The 24926-nt window shown below is 53.9% G+C and overlaps 1 protein-coding gene across 1 annotated transcript; it reads right to left on the reverse strand.

Annotated features, from left to right (window-relative positions):
- Window positions 1-3339: 3339 nt before the first annotated feature.
- On the reverse strand, window positions 3340-24399 carry tle3a (TLE family member 3, transcriptional corepressor a). The gene is made up of 22 exons (XM_084477263.1): window positions 24045-24399; window positions 23276-23438; window positions 22726-22826; window positions 22394-22457; window positions 20981-21025; window positions 15223-15285; window positions 14410-14514; window positions 12718-12747; window positions 10424-10628; window positions 9720-9727; window positions 7771-7884; window positions 7607-7657; window positions 7298-7450; window positions 6668-6800; window positions 6302-6477; window positions 5962-6035; window positions 5576-5825; window positions 5046-5293; window positions 4792-4939; window positions 4382-4532; window positions 4029-4105; window positions 3340-3666 (listed from the first exon to the last, which is right to left on the reverse strand). The coding sequence occupies exons 2-22, from the start codon at window positions 23297-23299 to the stop codon at window positions 3559-3561; spliced, it is 2328 nt and encodes a 775-aa protein (XP_084333389.1). The 5' UTR covers window positions 23300-23438; window positions 24045-24399; the 3' UTR covers window positions 3340-3558.
- Window positions 24400-24926: the final 527 nt, after the last annotated feature.

Consider the following 24926-nt stretch of genomic DNA (forward strand, 5'->3'; position numbering starts at 1 on the left):
TACGGCCATGTGTGTCACAAGCTGCATGCAAGACAGTCCTCCGACCGTCACCACATTACCGCGGCACCTCGCCCTCTCCGCTAAGCTCCCAGACTCTCATCCTGAACCCCAACAACCGAGTCCTCGTGTAAAAGGTTGCGCGGAAATCAGCAGTCAGCGCACAGTAGCAGAGGCTATGTCTGAGTGTGAGCAGCGGCAGCAGCAGCAGCAGCAGCAGCAGCAGCAGAGACAGCCTCAGCAGTAACAGCGCGCAAGCAAGCAAGCAATCCGGGCTAATCCAAATGAATCCGGGGCTCCCAGGTTTGTTCATCCTGGTTAGAGGGTGATGAGTGCTGTGCTGGGGTGCTTATCTGCCGCCAGTGGTCGACTGTGCAGCCGCCCCGTGTTATCAGGGCTCAGCCTGCTCAGGGATTGGAGGGCCTGTGCAGAGTAAACATAGGACCCGTTCTCTGCTTATCTATCCCAGGAGGTAGAGGGGGGGGGGGGGGGGAGACACGAACCAGAGAGAGAGAGAGAGCGAGAGCGAGAGCGAGAGCGAGAGAGAGAGAGAGAGAGAGAGAGATGCAGGTTACCATGGCAACCTCTTTCCTTAACCCCCCCCCCCACCTCCGCCCCCACATTTCGCCTCCAAAGGCAGAGAGCCCTGGTGGTCTTTGTGTAATGCGATTCCACTAGAATGCACTGTGGATTAGAACAGCAGTGCCTTCTGGCCCTAGGCAGGGCAACAGTAAAGACATTATTACCCAGATCAAACGCTGTAATCACTATGCACTCGGGGCCTTCCCCATCTATTGCAGATAAAACCCAGGACTGGCAATGCTCAGGTGATTAGGGGATTATTATTCTGCTGTTGAGCGTGGTGCCAGTTCCTTTGCTATAGAAAAAGCCCCGTTTCCTCATTTGATGGATGGGGCAGAGCAAGGCCGCGTGCCAGCCCAATGAACAGGCCAGGGCTCTGGTGGACTGTGATCAATGGTTGGCAGCTTAAACCAAACTAAAAAAAAACTGTATTTGATGGGCGTACACACACACACACACACACACACACACACACACACAGTCGATATTTTGTATTGTTCGAACTCCTCGCCTTGTACAGGAGAATTGAAGCACATAAGGGCTGTCAAACACGTTGGCTACTCATTCTACTTTTGTGTCCGGGTACAGTGCTCCGCGGGGCCCCCTGCGTCGAGAGGGGCAGCCCGGGCTTTGACATGAGAACCTGCTGAAAGCTCTCCTCTGTGGGGGTGGATCAGGCCCAGACAATGACACCCCCCCTTTGCCAATGTCCAGCAACAGGCCCTTAGCGCCCCCCCCCCCCCCCAGATCCTCCAGTGATGTAGCCTGGAGTGACCATTCAGCTCCAACAAGGACCCCCCCCCCCCCCCCCCCCCCCACTGACACAGGAATCAGCCCCACTTCAGGGATGTGGGAAAAAGGTCTGTAGCCCGTGAGAGCGTGACGACGTCCAGGTCCGAGCTGAAAGCATCCGGCCAGGCTTTTATAGTCCACCACCACCACCCACAACAACAACAACAACAACAACGACGACGACAACGTCCCTGAAGGGCCGGCCGGGAGGGGCACAGGGGCCCCCAGGAACAGAGCCTGAAGGGCCCGGCCGTGGAGTGGTGCAAGCCAAAGGGGGCCATTCATCTCAGTCCTGCTCCAGAGCACTCGACCACCAAAAGACCACTCGGCAGAACAAGAGCAGGGCTTACGTCATTGCTCGCCGAGGGGTCCGTGCGTGCAGGAGGTAAAAAAAAATAGGTGGAGAAAACGCCAGGCCATATCGTGTCCCTTCTGCGGCGGTACCGGGGGTGTAGTGTCAGCGCTAGCATTAAGAGACCAAAAGGGATCTACGGATAGAAAGAGGCTTGTCGGGACAGCCACTGCCATGTGGACTTTTTGAATATCAAACGCAAGCTTAGTGATTTCAGGAGATCATCGCCTTCAGAGAGTCTATTGTAGCCGTTCTGGAAAGCCTTAATAATGTGTGGGGCGTCAAACTAGGCTGCACACATTGACCACCATTTTGTAAATGTGTTTCCCCTCCGTGTTCAGGGGCAGCACGAGAGGCAGAGAGAATTCTAGAAGGACCAGGATAGTGGAGAACAGGATTCTAGACGCATTTCCCTGAATATCTGCAGACAACGGATACTTACACACGTAGGAACTCAGTCAGACTATTTTATATTAAAAAAAACAGTTTATTGAAATATCAACAACTGTACAATCCTTAGTGACGATGACAAGTGTTTGCTACAAGATTTGAAGTGTGTTAGAGCAGAGACCATTGCCGTCTAGGAGAGAAGAGTATAACGAGATATCGTTAAGTACTGAGAAATAAAGTAAACAGCGCATAACCAAATATGTTAAATCTTGACATTCTTGTCTGCCAATTGCATGACTAACTTTGGAAGCTTTGCATATCAGTCATGGTGAGTCAGCGAGAGGGCATTTCACAGCCTCCTCTCAGCCGCACGGGCAAGGGGACACAATGAGCACAAAAAAAGGTTCATATGATACTTTAAGAGTCAAGGAACAAAAAGAAAAGGCTTCATATGGTTCTCTAGGAAACCCCCAGTCCTCCACTCGGAGCCAGTAGTCAGACCATTAAAATGTCGATAAAAAGCAGCCAATGAGTCACGATACATCCAGAACTTGAACGTTGGAACTGTTGATATTTGGGAACCGAGAGAAAAAAACGGTCTGGAAAGCGTGATGGCGTCTCTGTTCCAGTCAGACATGAAGGATGTTTCCAGAATTCTTCCCATCCCAAATGGACAAATGTCTGTTTTCTACCAAACAGCATTGATGTTTTGAGCGAGAAAAGAAAAAAAAAAACAAATTAGATTTCCAAAAGGTCATCGTGGACAAAGAACGTGGAAAAAAAGGGCATAGGATGGGGGGAAGTGAAATAGAATATCCTCTTACAGTCCTAATCTAATTTCCATTCCCAGAGGGGACAGAAAATCAAGGAGAGAACAAGAAAGAATCATCACAAGCGTAACGGGACACCAAAATATAAATCTATAAAAGGCCTTTTTTATTACTCCATTATGTACACTTTTCACAGAACCTGCAGAGAGGAAGCTTCAGAGCCAACCACCGCTTCTAGTCGCGTCGCGGGACCCAACCTCCAGGTTTGAAAATCAAACTCACAAAAATAATCCAAAGAAAAAAAAAAAGAAAAGTAAAACCAAAAAAAGAACTGCAAGACAATAATTTCTTTTCCGGTGCCATGGCGACCGCCCTCGACTGTACACAGGGTTGAGTCACACGAAGGAGGGAGGACAGCGCCGTCGGGGGGGGGGGGGGGGGGTGTCCCCAGTCCGCCCTCGTCTGGGTCTGAGTCATCCTGCTGTTGATCCAGGCCGGGGAGGGGGGTGGTGGGGGGGCTGCAGGCGACATCCATGCTGTCTGAGTTTGGGACAGGGGGGACTGAGGGGGGGGGTCGGAGACAGAGGGAGCAGGAGTCCGCTCCTCCCGAGTGCCAAGGGTCCTCCGGTCCGGTCCGACACGAGCAGAGGGGCCCCCGGGGGCCCCCGCGGGGCCCTAGTAGATCACCTCGTACACCGTGGCCTTCTTGTCCCCAGAGCCGGTCACGATGTACTTGTCGTCGGCGGAGATGTCGCAGCTGAGCACGGACGACGACTCCTTGGACTGCAAAACAAGGCGGAGATGAGGGGGGGGCGAGTTAATGAGACAGACGAGGGGGGCGAGTTAATGAGAGGGGATACAGAGCCATTTAGCCGGGCGGGACGCACCGCCGCTTTAACCCTGCTTGAACTTTGTAAGGGGCGGGGAGGGGGGGGGACAGCTGACCACAGGGGTGGAATTAGATTAGAGCGATATCAAACGGGGAGGGTGCCACCGCCTGGCTGGGAAGTGGCGTCGGGTCAATACCCCAGGTTGGGTTCTCATCTGATAGGGGAGCCAGCGGTCGGCCTGCCCTTCCTCCCTGAGGCTGGCGGTGCACATTGTACGGGGGCCTGGCTGCAGACCGGGCCTATCGATCCACCTACCTGGAATATGCTGGCGCCATACGGAGTCCTCCATGCGTTCAACAGATTGTCCTTCCCGGTGCTCACAAACCATTTACCTGCGGAAGGAGAGAGGCCAGGTAGAATGAGGCCAGGGGGCCGCAGAGTAACAAGCCACGGAAAGAGCAAGGAGCTAGGGAATGAGCGGCTATTAGCCGGGTCACCTTGGTGACCGAACAGAGGCATTGGGTTCACGTTAGCAGCAGCCTATTAAGGTCTGAGGCAGAGCGAAGAAGGACACGGGGCTTTGAGTGTACGTGCGTAGCAAATCCGTGCGTGTACTTTGCGGGTCTGTATGCACGTGCCTGTGTGTGCCTGTGTGTGTGTGTTCATACCGCAGTAGGCGAACTTGAGGGAGAGGACGCAGCTCTCGTGCAGGTGGAGCTGGTACTTGTCGGGCTTGGTGTGGTGGAGCACCTCCACGTTGCTGCTCTCCATGCCCACCGCCAGCCACTCGCCGGTCGGACAGTAGCCCAGGGAGAAGATCTGGAACCAGGCACACAAATGACCGACTGATGACCCAGGCTCCCAATCCCCCCAACAGTGATGTAGCAAAGCTCATCTCAGACCTGTCCGAGTTACTACCACTCATTTAGCGACACGGTCTCCCCAAAGGAGCCTTAGCTGCAGACCCCAGGGTTCGAACCCAGAACCTTCCAGCTGGGAGTGCCTTAACCACCGGGCCGTATACGCCGCCCTCTGTTTGAGCCTTGTTGTTACGCGAGCGGGCGTGTCCAGGGCTCACCTGGGAGGTGAAGTCGTGCTGCTGGAGCTGCCGGCCCTCCCTCAGGTCCCAGGAGCGCACCGTGTTGTCCAGCCCGCCCGTCCACAGCTTGGTGCCGTCGTGGGAGATGTCGATGCAGCTGGCGCCGTCCGTGTGGCCCTGGAACTGCCTGCAACACAACGGGGGCGCCCGGCGGGAGAGAGTCACGCACGGTCCGGCGGGGGGACGGTCTCGGGACGGGGGGACGGGGGGGACGCGAACCCGGCGACGCTCACCTGACCAGCGTCTGGTTGTGGAGGTCCCACACGGCGATGTTGCCGTCGCTGCAGCAGGAGAAGCAGACCTTGGCGTCGGGGCTGATGGCCAGCGCGTAGCAGGCGGGCGCCGAGGAGGTGAGCTCCGCCTTGATGCGGGGCGTGGGCGAGGCCAGGTCCCAGATGGTCAGCGTGCTGGCCTCGCCGCCCACGATCAACGTGCGGCCGTCGGGCAGCAGCTTGCAGGAGCGGATGTAGTTGTCCCGGTTCTGCGGCGCGCACACACACACACACACACACACACACACACACACACACACACACACACACACACACACACACACACACACACACACACAGAGCTCGGTCAATATCGAGCGGGCGCGTGTGTGTGTGCGCGCGGTGGGGGGGGGAGGGGGGGTTCCGGGGTGGAAGGGGAGACGCGGGCGGCGGCGGGCCGCGCTCCTCCTCCATCGCGGTAATCAAACCCCCCCGGGGTTATCGACGGGGAGCAGGGGGGTGATGGGGTGACGGGGGCTCAAGGTGCTCACCAGACAGTCGAGCTGCGACACGGGGCTCTTGCTGCCCGGCTGGCTGATGTCCCAGATCTTGACGCAGCCCTTGCCGCCGGTGTAGACGTGCCGCGTGGGGTTGCTGATGGTCACGGCGCACACCACCTCGCCGTGGCTCAGCGTGTTGATCTGCCGGGCGTGGCGCGGGATGCCCGGCCCGATCAGCGCGTCGGGCGGGAAGGGGACCGGCTGCATCTGCCCGTCGGCGCTCACGTGGAAGGAGTAGGCCCTGGGGGGGGAGGGGGAGGAGGCGGCGCGGAGGGAAACACTGGGGGTCAGGGGCAGGGCGGGGCAGCTGAGGCTGCAGCACAGGGGGTCCCCTGTGAGGGGCAGGGGGACGGGGGGACGGGGGGGGGGGTACTTACGGTTTCCCGCCGGCGATGGACGTGAGGCTGGCGGGGAGGCCCGGGGCCCTCATGTGCGTGTGTGGATCAAAGCCCTGCAGGGGGGGGGGGGGGGGGGGACAGCAGAGTGACAGAGCGGTTAGGATGGCCGTGGGTTCCCCCCGCTGCAGTCTGCAACTGCTACATCATCCGCGCGTTCATATCCAAAAGGTTATCGATAGAGACGCAAGGCTTATCTTCAACACACTATTATAACTACAGAGCGGTTTAAACTGAAACCCCGATAAAGGAGCCAATGGGACAACGCGGCGGGCGAGGGGACCGCTGGAGGGAGAGGGGGGCGGGGCGGGGCCGGCCGTACCATGGGCGAGCGGCCGTAGGCTGCCGCCGCCGCCGCACTCATCTGGGGCGAGATGTGCAGGCCGGCATAGACGCCCGGGCTGGTCAGCCCGCCGTTCATCTCGTGGTGACCCATCATGGCGAACGGGGTGGGGTAGGAGCCGGCGATGGAGAGGGGGGTCCGCAGGGCGGGGGCTGCTACAGAGACAGAGAGAGAGAAAGGGGGGAGAGAGAGAGAGAGAGAGAGAGAGAGAGAGAGAGCAAGAGAGAGAGGACACGATGAGCCTCGGCGAGTGACAAAGCCTGAGACAATAGAGAGGGGATGACAAACACTTTCTGGATCTCCACTGAAGTGGGGGGGGGAGGATTTAGCAGCAGCAGCACTCACCCAGCGCCTCCATGCCTTGGGGCTTGCCCAGGATGGGCCGGAGCCCGGGGGTGGAGCTGGTGCCAGGGGTGGGGGCGTCGTTGCGCGGGGTGGGGGTGTTGGACTTGAGGCCGGGAGTGGAGGATTTGTCGTTCTGTTGACAGGAGGAGACAGAGAGAGGGGGATTCACATTCCAGGAAGCGGGGCGCAGCACAGACTGACAATTTGAGAGCAAACTGAACGTAATCCACTCGGATCCCGACAGCTCCAACAGTCCCACGGAGGCACAGACTCCCATTTATTCCAAAACCTATTACAGCCACAATGGGAACGGAGCCGTCCTCATCCCCCCGCCGCTCGGGCCTTAATCTCCCATAGTGAGGCTGAGGGAATCGTTAAATACATTGAACTCTTAACGGAGGAGACCTGACTGATCCCGGTGCAGGACAACATTATCCCTGACATTTAGTCATGCACTTTAAGCCTCCTGACAGCCATTGCTAATCCACAGTAGAAATGCCCCAGATTTATTTTTGCACAAATCTCTCTCCCTTATTTTTGGTATTATTATTTATTTCCCTTCTCCCTTTCTGCGTCCTCGACTGACAGCGCCGGGGGGGGGGGGCGGGGGCGGGGGGGGGCGGGCCTTACGTGGCTGAGCTCCTTGGCCTTGGACGACGGCGTGCTCCCCGAGGACGCCACCGAGGCGGGGCTGTTGGGCGTGTCCTTCTTGGGGGGGCGGGGCTTGTCGATGCCGTTTTCCGGCGGCGAGTGGGCCGGGCTCGCCCGCGGGGTGGCTGGGTCCTGTCGGGGGGGGGGGGGGGGCGGGAGACACAGATTCTATGAGTGAGTGTGTGTGTGTTGGTGTGTACCGTCCTGGCGGGGGGTCAGGGGTCCTGCCGATGGGGAGGGGGGGGGGGGGGGTGGGGGCGCAGGGAGAGGCGGCATGCTGCTGCTCACCTCGTTGGACACGTCCACCACCAGGTCGTCGCTCTTCTCCCCGTCGCTGTCCTGTGGAGACATGAGGGAGGGAGGGTTAGCTCTGTTTGGGTCTGGAGGCACTCTTGAACCCCTGTCTGTCTGTCTGTCTGTCTGTGTCCCCCCCCCCAGGATCAAACACTCACGTAGCGGTCTTTCTCCTCCACCTTGCGCTTCTTGGAGTCCAGGCTGAAGTCCGAGGAGCTCCTGTGTTTCTCGCTGGCCGTGCGCAGGCTCTCCGACGGCGATATGGAGTTATTCTGGAACACAAAGACAACACCGTCTTGACTCTCGTCGTCATCCTCCTCCTCCTCCTCCTCCTCTCCGCCACAAAGCAGTGGCATTCATCCGCATCCGCGCGGGGGGGGGGGGGGGGGGAGAGGAACGGGAATCACCCGGTACTACCGACATGTCCCATATTTGGCATTCCGGGAAAACGCTAAAAATATCGCCCGTCGGAAACTTTGGGACGCCTCACACTCCACTTAGTCACTGGGCCCTCACAGTACCGTGCTGCCCACCCACCCGCCCGGGGGCCGCTGCCCCGGCCCCCCCCCCCCCCTCCTCCTCCTCCAGCCCCTTGCACACAGAAGCCTGTCGCTGGCCACACAACAGAATCAGCCATTATCTGAACTCAAAGAGGGGGGCTTGTTTTCTGAGCCGGGCTCCCTCCTCCTCCTCATAACTGGACAACAAACAGCCTCACAGGGACCCGGCCAGTGTGCTGCTGGCCCAAACAGAGGGCCCTTTCTCTGCAGTCGGCCAGGCCGGGAGGGAGGGAGGGAGGGAGACGGGGGGGTCGGGTGAAAGAGGGAGAGGGAGCAACAAAAAGACAGACAAGAGAGACAGACAGAGAGAGAGCGGGAGAGAGAGAGAGAGACAGAGGGGCAGCAGACAGAGTGTGTGTGTGTTGTGGCCACTGATTGCCACGGTACGCCCGGGCACCATGTCAGTCCCGCTTGGCTTTTAAACCGCAGGCTTTGAGCGCCCAGATGAAGAAATAAAAAAAAAAAAGGAGGGGGGCGGGGACTAGATCCTGCCAGTGAGCATGGATGGGTGGCGGCGGGACACAGTGGTGCTTCTTCCCCGGAGCCGGGACAGCTCACTCTGGACCCCAGCAGAAGGGGGGGGCGGGGGGGTGGGGGTAGCAGTCATTCATAGCGGCCTGCCTGTAAATGGCCCCATTTCCCCTGGACTCCTTCCCCCGAATGACAATACGGGCCGACCCAGACCAGGTCAGCGTCTTCCCAGAGTGGCGGGGGCGGGGGCGGGGGGGGGTGGAGTTCCGCGGGGGGGCGGGGCGGGGCGGGGGGGCGGAGATGACGGACTAGATGTTTGGGCAGGGGGCCAGGGCCGGGCACAAAGGCTGACCTTTGAGGAGATGCTTAGTGTGAGTCATTAACCAAAGTCACCACTCCGCTATCAGATGACCTGGGGACGGCGAGGGCGCCGCGACAGAACAGCCCCGCTAATCGCCCCAGGAGTTCCATTTCTTCAGACATGACTGCGCCCATTCAGCCCCCGCCGGCCGCCGCCGCCGCCGCCAACGGAATCACTATCTCGTCGGGCCCATCGCAGGCCAGAGAGAGATTACGGCCGCTCAAATAAAATGCGGCAGCAGGTCCGGTCGGGGGCAGAATGAGGGGCGAAGGGGAGAGGACAACGAAAAACAACGAAGCCCAGCCTGCGTTCATAAATATTCAGCGTGGCGGCGGCGGGTGGAGGGGGGTGGTGGGGGGGTTGGGGCGGGGCGGTGGGCTGGTAAACACGGAGTAGAAAGGATCACGTAAATCCTTTAAGACGGGAATTTCAAGTCCTCCTTTAATTGTGATGAAATTACAACCCTTCTAATCTCCCCTGTGTGATACAAGTCATTTCCCTTTTCCAGAATAAACGCACGAGGACTTGTGCCACAAAGACCATTTATCACAGCTCATTATAAGCCGCTTTTCAGTAGTGGAACGGATTGGAGTCTGATTTTTGCCCCCCAAAAAAAATATTACAAGATGAAGAAATATAACACATAAGGGCATCGCCAAGGAGACAAAAGCAAAACAACAACAACAACAACAACAGACAGACCAAAGCCACGTACCGTGCTCTCTGTGCCGCAGACGTCAGCGGGAGCCGGGGCGGTAATGAGGTATGGCCAGGTGGGGAGAGGACACACAGGGAGGAGAACAGAGAGCGTTAGAACGCGGCCAGCGTGTCACCAGCCTCTGAGCGAGAGGCGTTTGACTGGCTGCCCGTCAGCCACGCCGAGCAGCCAGGACGTGGCCGTCGGCTCCCAGGGGCCCCCAGGTCCCCCTCGGACACATGGAGAACCAACTGTGCCACGCGGGGGGGGGGGGGGGGGTTAGCCTTCATTCACCGCATTGAGAGTCGCAGCCCCTCTTCATGTACACTCGAGAGCCGCACCCCCCCCGCTTCTAGACTTTAAAACTTTGAACTTGCGCGTTTTGTTTAAAAGTAAATGAAGTGGGGAGTGATATGTGAGAGTGTGACTGACAGACAGACAGACAGACAGGAGCCCGCTTCTGGAACTCTCCCCCACTATCCACCCGTAGTATAGAGTCTCTCCCCACCTCTAAAACCTCCATCAAAGCTCACCTGTTCCGACGGGCCTAACCCACTTAACCTGCCAGACGATGGAATGAATATGTTGCACTGTTTGCGTTTTGTTTTAACTATATTTGCCCCTTTTAAATAGTTTGATTGTCTTAACTGTGAGGCGACCTTGAGACAGACAGACAGACAGACAGACAGACGGACAGACGGACAGACGGACGGGCTCCCCACCTCGGTGCTCCAGGTCGTGGTGGTTCTTCTCGTCCTTCACCGGGAGGTGGGCCTGGCTCCCCAGGGCCCCGAGGGCCAGGAGCCCCGAGCCGGCGCCCGTGACGGCGGGGAGCCCGGGGGGCTGCAGGCCTGACGGGTGCGGCGGCAGCTGGACGGGGGGGCCGTGCGCGGCGTGGCCGAGGTGCTGCGCCTGGAGCTGCTGCTGCTGCAGAGCGGGAAGAGAGAGGACAGGGGGGGGAGCGGAGAGGGGAGAGAGGCCGCGTGGGTCAGAGCGAAAGGGCAGCGCAACGCCACACACACACACAGACTGAATACGAGGCAGGCGGTCCAGAACCCCCCCACCCCTCCCCCCCCGCCCCACAACACCACCTTGGATATTAGCACATTCACACGTCTATTACAGTCTGGCCGAGCAATGCCTCTCTCCCCGCTATTTCGAAACGAGCGGCGTTGCATTGCGCTGCATTAGCCCCCAGCCCGTGACTGACGAGGGCGCGCTAAACACGTCTGATACTTAAGACATGTGGCGTGAGAGACTCAACCGCGCGCGGCTGGCGTGGGCAAACGCCGCCGCCGCGGAATAGTCCTCCTCCCACCGCCTCGACCGAATAACGGCTCAGAGGTTCGGTTCAGTCACGCGGCTAATTGCGAGCGAGTTCCCGGGTTACCGGTCCACCCGGGGCAGAGCAGAGAGCGGCTCACGCCGTAGCAAAAAAAAGGGATTCTTAGCAGCCAGTGAGTTTGGCCAATCCTCTTAGCCGAGAGCGGAGGAGTCCCAAAGCTGGTACAGAAATCTGTCAGCCTGTGGGCTAAACAACTACCTGCTTTTTAAACACTTCAAAACACAGCCTGCCTTTGTTTACTCCGCTCACATTCACATTCCAGGATTAACAGCCCGTGAGTCATCTGCACGCACACACACACACACACACACACACACACACACACACACACACACACACACACACACACACACACACACACACACACACACACACACACACACACACACACACACACACACACACCTCTGTGTGCCGGTGTATGCGTGTGCCTGCGTATCTGTGTGTGTGTGTGTGTGTGCAAAAAGGTTGCTATAACAGGCAGGGTTCCATGCTGGCACCGAGTCAAGCCTCCAACATTCCCCATCAATATTTGAAAGGCGCGGGGAAATGGACGGGAGTTAAAAGGCACTCAGTATGGAAGTAAGCAGTTTAAAGCAAGTTAAATAATACTTAGCCAAGACACCAATAAAAAACATCAACAATTTATTACTCTGCTACAAGCCCGCTGAATAATTCAGCCGCCGTTATGACATGCCGCCGTTTGTCTTCCACAAAGCCCAGCCAGCCAGTGACCATGTACGGTCACGGGGCAGGACGGACACACACACACACACACACACACACACACACACACACACACACACACACACACACACACACACACACACACACACACACACACACACACACAGAGAGAGGAAACAACAGCATGGAGATCGATGTCAAATGCATAGGTTCATCCTATAATAGGACTAGTTAATATCCATGCAGAAGCAGCGTCTGGAGGCATCTCACAGCCCTGCCCTCTACTCGGTGGGTCCTCTTTCCAATTAAAAGATTTGCATGAGAGGGAGCAAGATGTATAACGGGAGGGATACAAGCAGTGTGTGTGTGTGTTTGTGTTTTTGCGTGTGTGTGCGTGTGTTCCATGAGGGAAATGAAGGCGCCATTGGCAGCGTAGAGCCATCTCCGCTGGTCGTGTTTAATGAGCCTCTAATGGGTAATATGCATGGCCGATCAGCTAGAGCCCTCATTAGACGGCCGTAAATGAAGACAATACTAAATAAAAAGGAGGCGGGATGCTCCTTCTAATTTGATATTCCAAGATAAAGAGGCGCTCCTTCACCTCACTTCCTCCGTGTTCCAGACTCGCAGGCAAAATGTAACAATTCTATTAGCAGCTCCGGTGCATATAAAACAAAGCTGCAGGAATATCACACGACACCGGCAACGTTGATGCCATGCAGCGCGCGCACGCACGCACGCACGCACGCACGCACGCACACGCACACGCACACGCACACACACACACACACACACACACACACACACACACACACACACACCTAACATTCTTCCAGCATTGTGTCTTCATCCATGCTAGCACAATTCCAGCAGTGTGTTAACATTGAAGCGAAAGTAACTCCAGCATTTGGGTTAGAAATCAACACTAGCAGAACACCAGCACCAAGTTACACAAGTTACAGATCATCTTTGGAGGCCACTGACCATGAGAGCTGGGTAGGCACTCTGTTGGTGCTAGGGGAGAAAGGAAACAAGAGTCCGGTCAGGGCTACAGTGATACCACCTTGATGAACTTGACATATTTTAATGGTATACTTAAACATGTCGGTGTTGCTGGGCTTGCGTTTAAAACCGTGGAGTCGCTTCCCAAACGGCTGTGGGTACCACTAGAGTCAGCAGGAGGATCTTCTCCAAACCTCAAGCTGTCCTAGATGCATCCCATTACTGGCCCTGGGCCCCATCAATAAGGCATGCAGCTGGCTCCTGAATGCTGCCTGTCTGCCTGGCACGCTCCCTCACCCCACCTCGCGCTGCAATATGCATGAGGGCTCTGGCATGCCTACAGAGATTCTTAATAAATAACTCAGAGGGAAGGTATCCGGAAAACAGCGCTACGTTTTCACCCTTCCTAACAACTGTAACAAGGACACCTGGGGAAGAGGAGACCGAACAGGGCTGGCTTCCTGCCAGACGACACCCGTCGGAGGAGGAGCCGCGGTCGGGGGGGCACTCAGGAATATTGGGACACTTTTTCAGCGCTAACGCTCTCTGGACTCGAGACCGGATAGAGGTCATTAATCACCGTGTTCTAGAAAAGTGTACATAGATTAAGTCAGATCATATACCCCAGAAAACACACGGCCCCTGGAATAATTTAATTTAAAAAAAAAAGGAAACCGGTTGAAAATATCTGCGTTAGTGACGCCACAGCAGAGCAGCGGGGACAGAGGAGGAGGAGGAGAAGGAGGAGGAGGAGGAGGGGGGGGGGAGCTAATATCTGTCCGTCACCTCGGGACACATCCTGAGGAGGAATTCTGGGGTGCAATTAGCCCGGAACGAAAGGTCCCCGCGAAGGGCACGCACGGAATCCAAATAGGGGCCTCTGGTCGTCTAAATAGCCATGGAGGACAGTATCTGGTGAATGCTAAAGACCCTGCCTCGGCTCAACAAGAGTAATAAGAGGGCTGATAACAGGAGCTTTGTATCGGAGGAGGGGGGGCGGTGAAGCCAATCATTTGTGGGGGAGGCGGACAGGGCGGCCGGCTGATCAATGAGGGACAGACGCCGCCGGGGCTAACGTGTGTACTGCAGACCGCGGCCGTAATGGCCGACTACTCTCCCCCTCTGTGTGTGTGCGTGTGTCTCCACTCCCCCCCCTCTCTCTCTCTCTCTGTCTGTCTCTCTCCCTCACCCTCTGCTTCTAATTCCCCAGCTATCCGGGGTCAGCAGTGAGGGATGAGGCTCCTCGTTAAAACCTTCGCCAATTAAAGCAATGCGGCCTGCGAGGGGATCTCAAGAGCTCCCTGGCTTGCATTTATAAACACACAAACAAGGCAGGGCGAGCGCTCCGCTGAGACCCGGGCTGGAGCGGCGCGCCGGCGAGCGCTCTGCACATTGTCTAGCCCGGCGTTATCGCTCGCACAGAAACCCCACCGAGGCAAATGAGAGGAGCAAACTTTCAGATGCAGTATAAATCAACGGAGAGGGGCAAACCGGCACACGAACCGCAACCGCGGGGGAGCGGGTTTAGTGTGGACCGCCGTGTGTGTGGCACACGGTAACACACACACGAAGGGTCTGGTTTTTTTTTTGCGCGCCCCCGTGCTGGTTTGTGCGTGCCGGGTTGCCCCTGGCCAAGGTGGAAATGAATGAATTAAAAAAAGGGGGTTTACACACTGTGAGAGGCAGATTGGGAAGTCCACGTACCCCGATGATGGCATTGAGCTCGGTCATAGTCACCTGCTTAGCCCGTTCCACTGCCTGAGCCACCTGCTGCTGGTGCTGAGGGACACAGACAACACCACGTTACACCTCAGCTAAACAGAGCTCATCTAAAGCACAGACAACACCACGTTACACCTCAGCTAAACAGAGCTCATCTAAAGCACAGACAACGCCACGTTACACCTCAGCTAAACAGAGCTCATCTAAAGCACAGACAACACCACGTTACACCTCAGCTAAAGAGAGCTCATCTAAAGCATTAATACAGTAGGAGTAGATAGTGAACGTCTCATTCATTAAGCGTTGGATTGTATTATTTATTATTTAAGTATTGAAATGTTGTTCTGGTTGTTTGGCCTACGGTTTATATCTATTATCTATTATCTATGTATTTTATTTTTTATTTGTATGTTGTGATCAAAAAAGAGAGCCTGCTCTCACTGGCCTCCCCTGGATAAATAAAAGGTTAAATAAAGCATTAATCCTACGGGAAGAGAGAAGGAACGTGGCCGTGCTCCTGTGTCGCATAGGACCGTAGGTCGGGGGCCACACCCAGGGGCCCGGCCCTAGGGGCCGCCTACACGGGGCCCCTGATTCACACATCTCACTGGCACTTGCTCGGGGAGTTAGTGAGTTAGCCACAAACACTCCTAGCCACGTCTGGTTTGAAACCAAAATAAGTGCATAAGGAATAGAGGGCCCTTGACAGGATGAGCGATGTGTCGGCGCAGCCATCTTGTCTGGTGGAGACGTGCGCACACTCACCTCTTGTGACAGGAAAGGCATAATTTGAGCTAAAATTGCGTTGAGTCTTTTGGCGATCTCCGTCTGGAAAACAAAGCGAAAAGCAAAGTGAGACGCTTGAGTACAGAGCAAAGTGACTTTGCTTAACCCACTCCTGCACCGCTCCAACCCCCACCCCCCCCCCCCTCCCCCCTCTAATGTTTACACCGATTAAGTCAATTACTGCAGCAATCAGAACTGCTTGACTCAACATCCTCTAAACAGCGTGATATTGACATTTGAAATATTTAAAACATTAGGCGAGCCCAGGGGGACGCAGCACAGCTGTGCTGAGTGTGCACTCCACGCCAGACGGATATGAGCAGGCAGAGTGCTGCCGTGTTAAGAGCATCCTCTCTCCCGCTCTCTCCCACGCCGCCGCCCCCCCCCCCTTCCTCCTCATCTGCAACCCGTGTGTCCCAGAGTTAACCTCAGGCCGACCGCCCGGTCGCACCCAGGAAATACGCAGCACTAACCAGACTCCCCTGTTATTTACACATGGCACTTAGGTAGTCTAATTACACCAGCGGCCACAGCTGATGTTTGAGCAAAGCAGGACAGACCATAATGTTCCTAAGGCAGTACACCTCAAGCCTGTGATCAATACCATTAGAGGACGACTTGAGCACTGTCCTCTAATGCCTGCTCTTTTTGAAGACTCAGTCAGTCAAGGTTTTTTTTTTTTTGCTTTCCTCTCATTGCAGAAACCCCCCCCCCATGCCCCTCCCCCCTCCCCCGCATCAATCCGCGGGGCTCCCGTCTCCATTCTTCCGCCCGTCTCCTCCACTGCCATGGCAACGGCTGCAGCCCCTATCTCGGAGGGATCATTATGCAAATGGCACCTCTGCTTGACCGTAACAGGCTTTAAAAATCATATTACGTGCTCGGAGGCAGGTCATTAAATTGAATTTTCGGCCTGTCCGTCAGATAAACACAGCAAATGAATGGCGAGTAAAGAGCAGGCCCGGGGTGACGGGGAGGAGTGCAGATGGGGTGTGGATCCACGACCCCGCTGAACGAAGGCACAGTGCACAGCTGGTCCAGCCCCGCCCAGAGCACAGCGCTGCAGGTTCCTATAGGCGGGGGCAGCAGGAGAGGAGTAGCAGCCCTACATCGTCATCGGGGGGGCGGGGGGGGATATATATATGATCTTTCCGTTCACACCGAGGCCACGGCAGAACGTAAACACATCACAGGGATTTCCCCGCCGATTTTTCATCCCCGGCGGCGGACACGATGTACTTTGCCGTCCGCTGGCTTATTTATTACACATGACAGAAATGCCAGGCAGCTTTGGCAGCCAGACATATTACCTCTGCACAAAGCCGACGAGATTGGAGAATAATGTTGAGGAGAACAAGCCCAGCTGCCGCCGTACAATGGCCTACGAACCGCAGAGGGGAGCGCCGGCGAAAAAACGATAGGCTCAGAGTTTGAATGTCAGACGAAACCAGCCCAAGTCTGGGTCAACAGACCCAGAAAGGCACCCGGTATATACATACTGTATAGGGAGGCAGGCAGAGCACAGACAGTTGGCACTGTCAGTTGGCACTGTCTGTGCCAGGGTGTTGGCACGGACTGTGCAAACACCCTGTGACTGACATGTCATCCATAAGGAACGCAGCATCAAATGGGCGGTGTGTGTGCAGACTTTGCGGGCATTAGCATTAATGCTACATAGAGAGTGCTCTATGAAGAGCTCAAGAAGGCCCTCAGGAAAGGTTGAAAAGCAGCAGAGCTTGTATAATCCTCGTTGGTTGAGATAAGCCATGTCAATAGCAGTGGAACATTTGACAGGATTTGTAGAAAGAAAGGAAAAAAAAAAGAAAAAAAGGCCTTGAGCGCACGGGCCCATTCCTCTGAAGCTTAGTGTCATGGTGACAGCTGGCTGAGCGAGGTCAGGAGGTGGCTAATACAGCGTCTCTTCCACAACAGCTTCTGAACTCTCAAAACAACATGGAAGGAATGGAAATGGGCACCAGCCCAACTGGCTGGAGATGTCAAATCAGATGAGAGAGAGAGAGAGAGAGAGAGAGAGGGCGAAGGAGGGAGCGGCATTAGGAGGATTCGGTAGTTTGGCTGGCAGATAAAAATAGGGCAGTTGTCGCTTTAAGCAGATGACAGCCGGGCCCTTGAGAGGCCCGCTTCGCGCTCTGCTACACAATTACAGGTACTCGGACCTGTCTAGCACCACTTTAACAGCACTCTCAGGCTAGCCTGTCAACAGCGCGCAGGAAGCCATCGGTCCGTTGCCATAAGTGATGGGGAAATGGAGTGAAGGCACTGATGAGCATTAAATACACGGGGAGTACTGCCGGAGCGGTGGTCACGTGACCCGGCGATCATAAACAATACTTAACTCGGGGACAATCGAGCGGGCCTTCAGACGGTCTAAGACGACAGCGGTGCCCCCCCGGACCCCCCCGCTCACCCCCTGTCACACGCCAACGAGACGCCCGTACTTCACTGGATACTTCCCTGTATCTCCAGCGTTCTGCGTCAATATCTCCCGCTCTATAAATAGCCATGTGAATCGCATTACGCCTACCTATACCTGTTGTTTTACCTCAAACAGACAAATCAGAATGTAGGCAATAACGTTTGGCGGCATACGAACGGTTCTTCGGTTTTGGAGAAGAACAAGAACAAAGAGCGTTGTCCCATGAGCTCTGCGTTACCTTTGTTCATAAAGTGCTACATCGAGTCTCTGGCGAGGAGTGCATTACTGGCAATGTTTTTATGTAGTAAACTGCTCAGCCGCATTTTTAATTATCTTCCCCGAAGGAAAACATTTGGAACGTTTGAGGGATTCTAGAAACACTTCCCCTCATCTTGCTGATGCGCTCATTTGCCCGCGAGTCCGTAGACAGTGGTAGTTAAATAAAGTGATTCATTCTTTTGTAGGGCACTAGAAGGAGCACAACCACCCTTCAAGGTGGAGCGGGTCACTATACTACTCTGCCTTGCCAATACAATAATAAGTAATAAGACTAATAAGAGAACCATTAGGAAGATAAAAAGGCAGTGTTCCTCTGCACTCAACGTGTCACACAGACTTTATAGTTGGCACCGAGGCTAGGCCTGGGCGATATGGCTGAAAGACGTATCACGATATAACTTGATCATATTGATCTATATCAATAACTATTGATAATTGTAGTTACCTAAAAAGACTAGGAATTACCATGCTGGATTTAAACACTTCTGTTTAACACTTAATATGACCTTCCACTCTACTTCATTGATAATTACTCCAATGTCGATACAACAATGAGAAACACTCAAATATTGTAAATAAGTATGGAACCGTGTTTGTGTTACAAACCCAGCTGCTAGAGTCGGTGGTCCAGTCTCTTATCGATATATATTGAACATGTTTTATATTGTTATTGATCAAAAGTCTATCACAATACAATCATTTATTGTTTTATTGCCCAGGCCTAACCGAGGCAAATACTGGTTTTACACCCTACACTTCATGTTCTCCCCCCTTGAAGAGTTCCCTGCGGCCCCCTTATGACATACAGAGACAATACTTTAACGGGTGCAGCCAGACATTCAACTCAGCTCTGAGTTGCCACAACAAGGACCTGCCGAGGCCAGGGAGCCTTTCAAACACGGCAGAGCGTTGGTTACCAAGGGGGGAGGGGGGGAGCGAGAGAGAGAGAGCGAGAGAGCGAGAGAGAGATGTAGTGATGTGGAACTTGAGTGGGGCAGTGGCCTTACTTCACCACAAAATGTATGATAACCAACTCAAGCATGACCTGCATATTTACAGAATGGTAATGGTTAAGTTCTGCTACTAAGATGTCCCATTTTAAACGGGACAAAATGTTGACTGTCATTTGGATTGGGGAATAAAATCCTGATGTCGTTCAAATGGTGCTGCAAGAGTGCACACTAGCACACTTCACACAACATGTACGCTTTTGTTCACAGGTCTCTCGGGTCTGATCTTCAAACGATAGCGTGGAAATACCTTCGTTGATGTAAATGTGCTCTACATTGCTCTAACACCCCAGTGTTATTGTATAATGCCATAGTATTACTCACTAACTTTTGTATACACTGCAGCAATGAAACTAAATAAGATGTAGTGAAATGATTGAGGGATTTGTTTGGCGCAGCTAAATTCTGTGGGGGACCTGGTTCTGTCGGTTGCTAGTGGACAAACAGTGCTGTATGCAAGTTGTCCATTTTTTAAGGTAGTTTATTCTATTTAAAAATGGATGATAAACATCTTCTGTTGGATTATGGAATAAAAAGTGAATCAATAACAGAACAGCTCACGGTGGATATTATCGTGACATCTATTCACTTCATTCTGGGAAATTTCTCGATGATGACTCACAGAACAAGTACATTTCATTTCAGCAAATATGACAAATATTTTCAGAACTACAATTCTGCGACCTTTGTCTAGGTCCAAGCAAGCCTCAGGGGAACAAGTCTCAGAAACAAGCAGCAGCAGAATAGTACCCAGCCAACCTCAAACTAATTAACTGTGCATTTCGCACGGTAGTGCAGTGTAGAAACGCGCGCATGTGTAAACGCACACTAATGTGTATTCCCACACACCACCCCCTCAACCCACCATGGCCCGGCTGATGTACATTCTGAGACCGGCATTACGTCTCCATGCAGTAATGAAAAAAAAAAAAAACCAAAGTAAGAGGAACGGATTTCCTCAGCACCAGATAAATCCCCCTGGCAGGAAAATAATATGACTATGTGCATCCAATAAACCATCTCAACCCTGCCTGGTAACCACTCCTCCTCCCCTTCCCCCTCCCACCCTCGCCCTGCGTTGGGCCCAGGCGGGGGCGGGGGTGGGGGGGGGGGGGGTGGGGGAGTGTGTGTGGGGCGGGCTGCAAGGCCAGAGGCCCACAGTGTTTGCTCACAAACACGCCGTTTCATCAGGTTAGGGCCCTGTTGATGAATAATTCAAGGGGCTTCCATCAGCTCTGTTGAGGTTCCTGATAAAAGTCAGCCGCTAAAATGGATCAGTCGATTAACCTGTTTACACAGAGCCAGCCGGCCGGCCCTGCCGCCCGCCCGCCCCCCCCCGCCCCCCCCCGCCCACCCTGCCCCGCGCCTCGCTGTACGGCCCGCCCACGCGCCCCCTGTTCCGCCCCCCCCCTCCTGGATGGAGATAAGTGCCTGACAGAAGCTATCAGAGCAGCCTCCCTCCCTGACAGACATGTGGCATATGTGACACCCGGCCGCGGCACTGATGGATCACCCCCGCCACTCCAATCCAACGAGTCCCCCCGCGCACGGCAGCCATTACCCCCCCCGAGCGGCAGCCTCCGGATTACGCCGCACTCGTTTTGCAACCGTAGCCCCTGGTAACCACGGCGATGAAACATCCATACGCCCTCTTCGAGGTCCCCCCCCGTCTACGTCCCTTCAGGGATTGCCTTATCAAATTTGGAATTGAATAAAAGCACTGTACGTGGCACGCAACGTGAGGGAGGAATTATGATAAAACGTTCTTGAAAATAGATGCATTCCAGCGGTCCGATGTGCGGTAATCCATAATCTCAGCCACCGTCTCACCTCAACACCAGCGGGACTCAAAAGAGGCGGCATGTACGTGGTTTGTTATGAGCGGTACCAATGCATTGCCTTATTTATGGCCTACGTCGGGCCCCCTTGTGTCGTGTCATATCACTCTGAGACCCCCTGACAACAAGGTGGAGCAGTGCAGTGATAAGCCAGCAGAGTGAGAGACACCTACCTGTTTGTGCATCTCTATGTTCAGCCCGTAGGACATCTCGTAATACTGAAAAAAAGAACAGGATAATGCAATTTAATTGACATTTTTCTCGTTGACAGAACAGTATGCAATTAAAAAACCGTCATGTGCATGTACTTGTTTGTTGAGATGAGTAGCAACACGTCATAACAGACCTAACGACAGGCCTACGTACAAAGTAGTAACACGTCCGGTTGCTCTGTTGCAGTAGCAAACCACAGACTAACACAACGAGGCAGCCGGCAGCCAACCGCTTCTGGGTCAATATCCTGACGTCAGGAGGGCCGTTTCCAGGAAGAGCGGGTTAGGTCCATTGATCAACACCTTAAAGCCTCCGAGCCCCGAGAAGTGTGTTTACTTAGCTTAACGCCGCGGCCCTAAACTCCTGATACGTTCCCAGCCAGGGTCAGCCTGTGTGTCTGAAATGTAATCCGCCGAGTCCACAAGTGGGCGGTCAGGGCAGAAATGGCTTTCCAGTCAACGTCTATCTGATGAGGCCGATGCATTATTCAGTCCATTAGCTTCTTCGAAAATTACTCTCATACAAGAGAGCCATTCTGTCTGAGACCAGGCCCCCCCCCCACCACCCCCCCCCGGCGGCACGGTAACCTGACACCGGGCCCTGGCTGTGGGATACTTCCCTACATGTTGACCTAACCCTTCGCCTGGCAGGTTGACATGCTGTTTTCCCCCTAAAAAAATAATGTTTAACTTAAGTCCCTGTGTATTGGTTTAAGTCCTCTGCTGTGTGTGTTTACCTTGGATAACAGAATACGCTGCCATTGAACAACACTGATTGTGTCACGTCAGAAGTGAACCCAGAGGATGTGCCCTGTGTTTGTCTGGCCAAAGAAAACACAGCACTTGCTAAAAAATATATGGCTTAAACACATCGCCGGTGCGTTTTTGTGTTTTGGACTGACACCGAAGAATGCTCGGTGGCAGTCTACGACAGCACGCTGCACGTCCTCCATTTTGTTTGCAGTGGTGCATTTTCTCACCCAGTGCCCCCCCCCCCACGCCCTCCCCCTATCCCTCCCATAAGCTCCTGGCTAATTTATGACCATGCATATGTCTGGGCGTGGGGTCTCCTAGGAGAATAATCAGATCAGCACACACACAGAGGGCAACGCTGCAGTCATTGACCCTTGGAGACCGGGGGCGATCTTTAACCCAGCCCCAGGCCTCCAGCCTCCTCTTCAAGAGAGCTGGGCTCCCTGAGCTGGGCTCCCTGAGCTGGCCCTCGGGGGGAATTGACAGGCCTGTACCTGACAATCAGCCACCCAGACAACCGCACAGGTAAACACAATAGCCGTGTCACTCCACCCCAACTAGATCTCCGACAAGCCTCCCCATTCGGAGCCATAATTGCAGCCCATTGTAACATAATCTCACCATGACATAATGGCGCTGCATCTCAGTCTTCTCATTGGCCAGCTTGTCGTACTCCACCTTAAGACTAAAATAGAAGAGAAGGTGTCAATTTTCAGGCGTCTCATAGCCCTTCAATAAGTCCCACACTCCTGAACACTTGAGTGCTCTGTGCCAAACTACAGCCTTTGTTTCCATCTGTTTTTTTTTACCGCCAAACACAGCAATAACAAACAGGTATCTCATGCAGTGAATCCCAAGTGCATTTGGCTCAAGTCCCATTTTCTCTTCAATTGCAGTTAAAACATGAATGTTAGCAATGATTGACACGCCGTAAAATCATTCATTATCGTTACCTGTGATACTGGGCTTGCAGGAACTGAAATTCATCTTTAATCCTGTCACAAGACTCTGCTACAGTGAACTTGAAGCCAGGTTGGCCTGGCTGGTGTGGAGCCTAAGATAGAATGTTAAAATCTGATCATTGCATTGGCGATGGACAGTTCATATTTATTTGTCATTGTGTGTGTTCAAGGACATGCTGTTTAGCACATCCGGTTCAGTCCCATTCAGGTAAGACATCACTTAAGACACACAGATACACCAATGTGTAGATCAACATTAAGCAGCTCTTATAATTGGACTTCACATAGAAACGGCTGTGGCCAAATATCTTATATAAAACACAGCCGTCTTCAGACAATAACAACAGTTGGATCAGCTGCCATAAACTATTTTGGATGACAAGATGTCAGATGTATACATTTGAATAGGACAAAACGTGTCGTAGGCCTAGATGGGGGAGGGGGGGGGACAACAACAACACAATGATTATAGTCTTCTACACGAAGCATGTACAATTAGTAAGCTATTTCACCAAGAAACGTATATCATTGAACATCTTACCGGATGTCGGCCTTGTGGATACATGGTAAAAACGTATCCTTTGTTAATGTGTGGAATCCACAGGATGTATGAACGCCACTCTCCCGACAGGCGATCAGGGCTCGGGTTTTTTGGGGGGATGGGGGGGGGGACTCGTCGAAATCCTCCGTGGATGCGCTATAATCTAAAGGTATAATGGGTGAGAATCACTCAAAGTATTCCGCGAACCGCGGTGGTAACAACAACATGGAAGAAAACACACAGGCGATCACCTTTCTCCCGTCAATCATGGACTCAGCATTCGGATAGAAGAAGTAGTCCCAACACTTGTTAGGTGACCTTATTCCCACCGCGGCCCGTCACATCCGCCCCACACTCAACATATCCTTCATTCACAAAGTCATCCAAAACTAAACTGCAAAAAAAAACGAGATCTAACGTGTGTTTCGAGACATTGGATTCAACACTACTTGTGAGGCGACCTCGCAACATCGTTCGCGCGCGCGCGCGCACACACACACACACACACACACACACACACACACACACACACACACACACACACACACACACACACACACACACACACACACACACACACACACACACACACACACACACACACACACACACACACACACACACACACACACACACACACACACACACACACACACACACACACAGAAAAGGTTATACGACCGACTGCCTGCGTCGATCCACTTTTCATTGTTTACGCACCGTGGAGATAAATACACACTACAGCTTATGGATCCATACGAGTACATACCTGCGTGGTCCGCACTGTGATCGGTCTCTCTGGAGGAAACCCGTCCTATTCATGGGTTTAGTGGTCCGTATTGCAACGTTACGCACAGCGTGCGTAGAGCTCGACGCGCAGCATCCTCCACGGCGAAGGCGAACCGCGCCAGCTCCAGCCTGCTGGCTCCTCCGGATTCCGTGCGCTTAGACTCGATTTAACTATGTGATCCGACCGCAAGGAACTCCACGGAACGCGTCCTCTTCGGCCCGATTAATCCCAGAATAGTGCTCGAAATCTTCCTTCCGAATTGAAGAGGGTTAGAAATTCTTTAAAAGCGTAACATGGTATACTCTGAGAGCTCACATCTCCCCGCTGTCCAGCCACCCCGTGCCACACACAGGCAGTGAGACCGAGCTGCCGTGAAAGCGCCTATCTGTCCAATCGGATCACTCCTGAGGAACACGGCCGCGTCCGCCTATCGGAGAGCGACGGCCCCACGTGGGGCGCACTGATACATGACATCATCTCGCCGTGGATTTACAAGGCATCGGCGTTCGTATGTAAAACAACAACACTAATTCGCCGATAATTATTTGGAATCAGACGAGGACGACCCGTGTCTGACTCTAACGGTCACTTAGTATCTTTATGGAATAAATATGTCATGAGTGCGTCAATCTCGATTTAACCGGTGGTTAGATTAGACGCTGCTTCTTGTGCATATTGTTCCGACTAAACTACACACCATATTATAGGGGAAACCACTCAAATAGCAACGACAACAAAATATGTTCTCGTCAACAGCACTCCCCACGTAGGACACAATAATTAGCAATCGATCGACGACAACCGAGCCATAGTCTGACCATAAGCTCGATGTTTACCCACATTGTACCCGGTTTTGTGTGT

This window comes from Micromesistius poutassou (assembly GCF_964030765.1).
Source record: "Micromesistius poutassou genome assembly, chromosome: 13".
Taxonomy (NCBI): Eukaryota; Metazoa; Chordata; class Actinopteri; order Gadiformes; family Gadidae; genus Micromesistius; species Micromesistius poutassou.

Excerpts from the sequence above, each read along its gene's own strand:
- tle3a (XM_084477263.1), bottom strand. The coding sequence starts at position 23,299 with ATGTATCCACAAGGCCGACATCCG. Across the intron at positions 10,629-12,717 it reads GTGCCTACCCAGCTCTCATG|CAGCAGCAGCTCCAGGCGCA; the intron begins GTCAGTGGCCTC and ends CCCGCTCTGCAG. Across the intron at positions 4,106-4,381 it reads CCTCAAGTTCGCCTACTGCG|GTAAATGGTTTGTGAGCACC; the intron begins GTATGAACACAC and ends CTCCTTCCGCAG.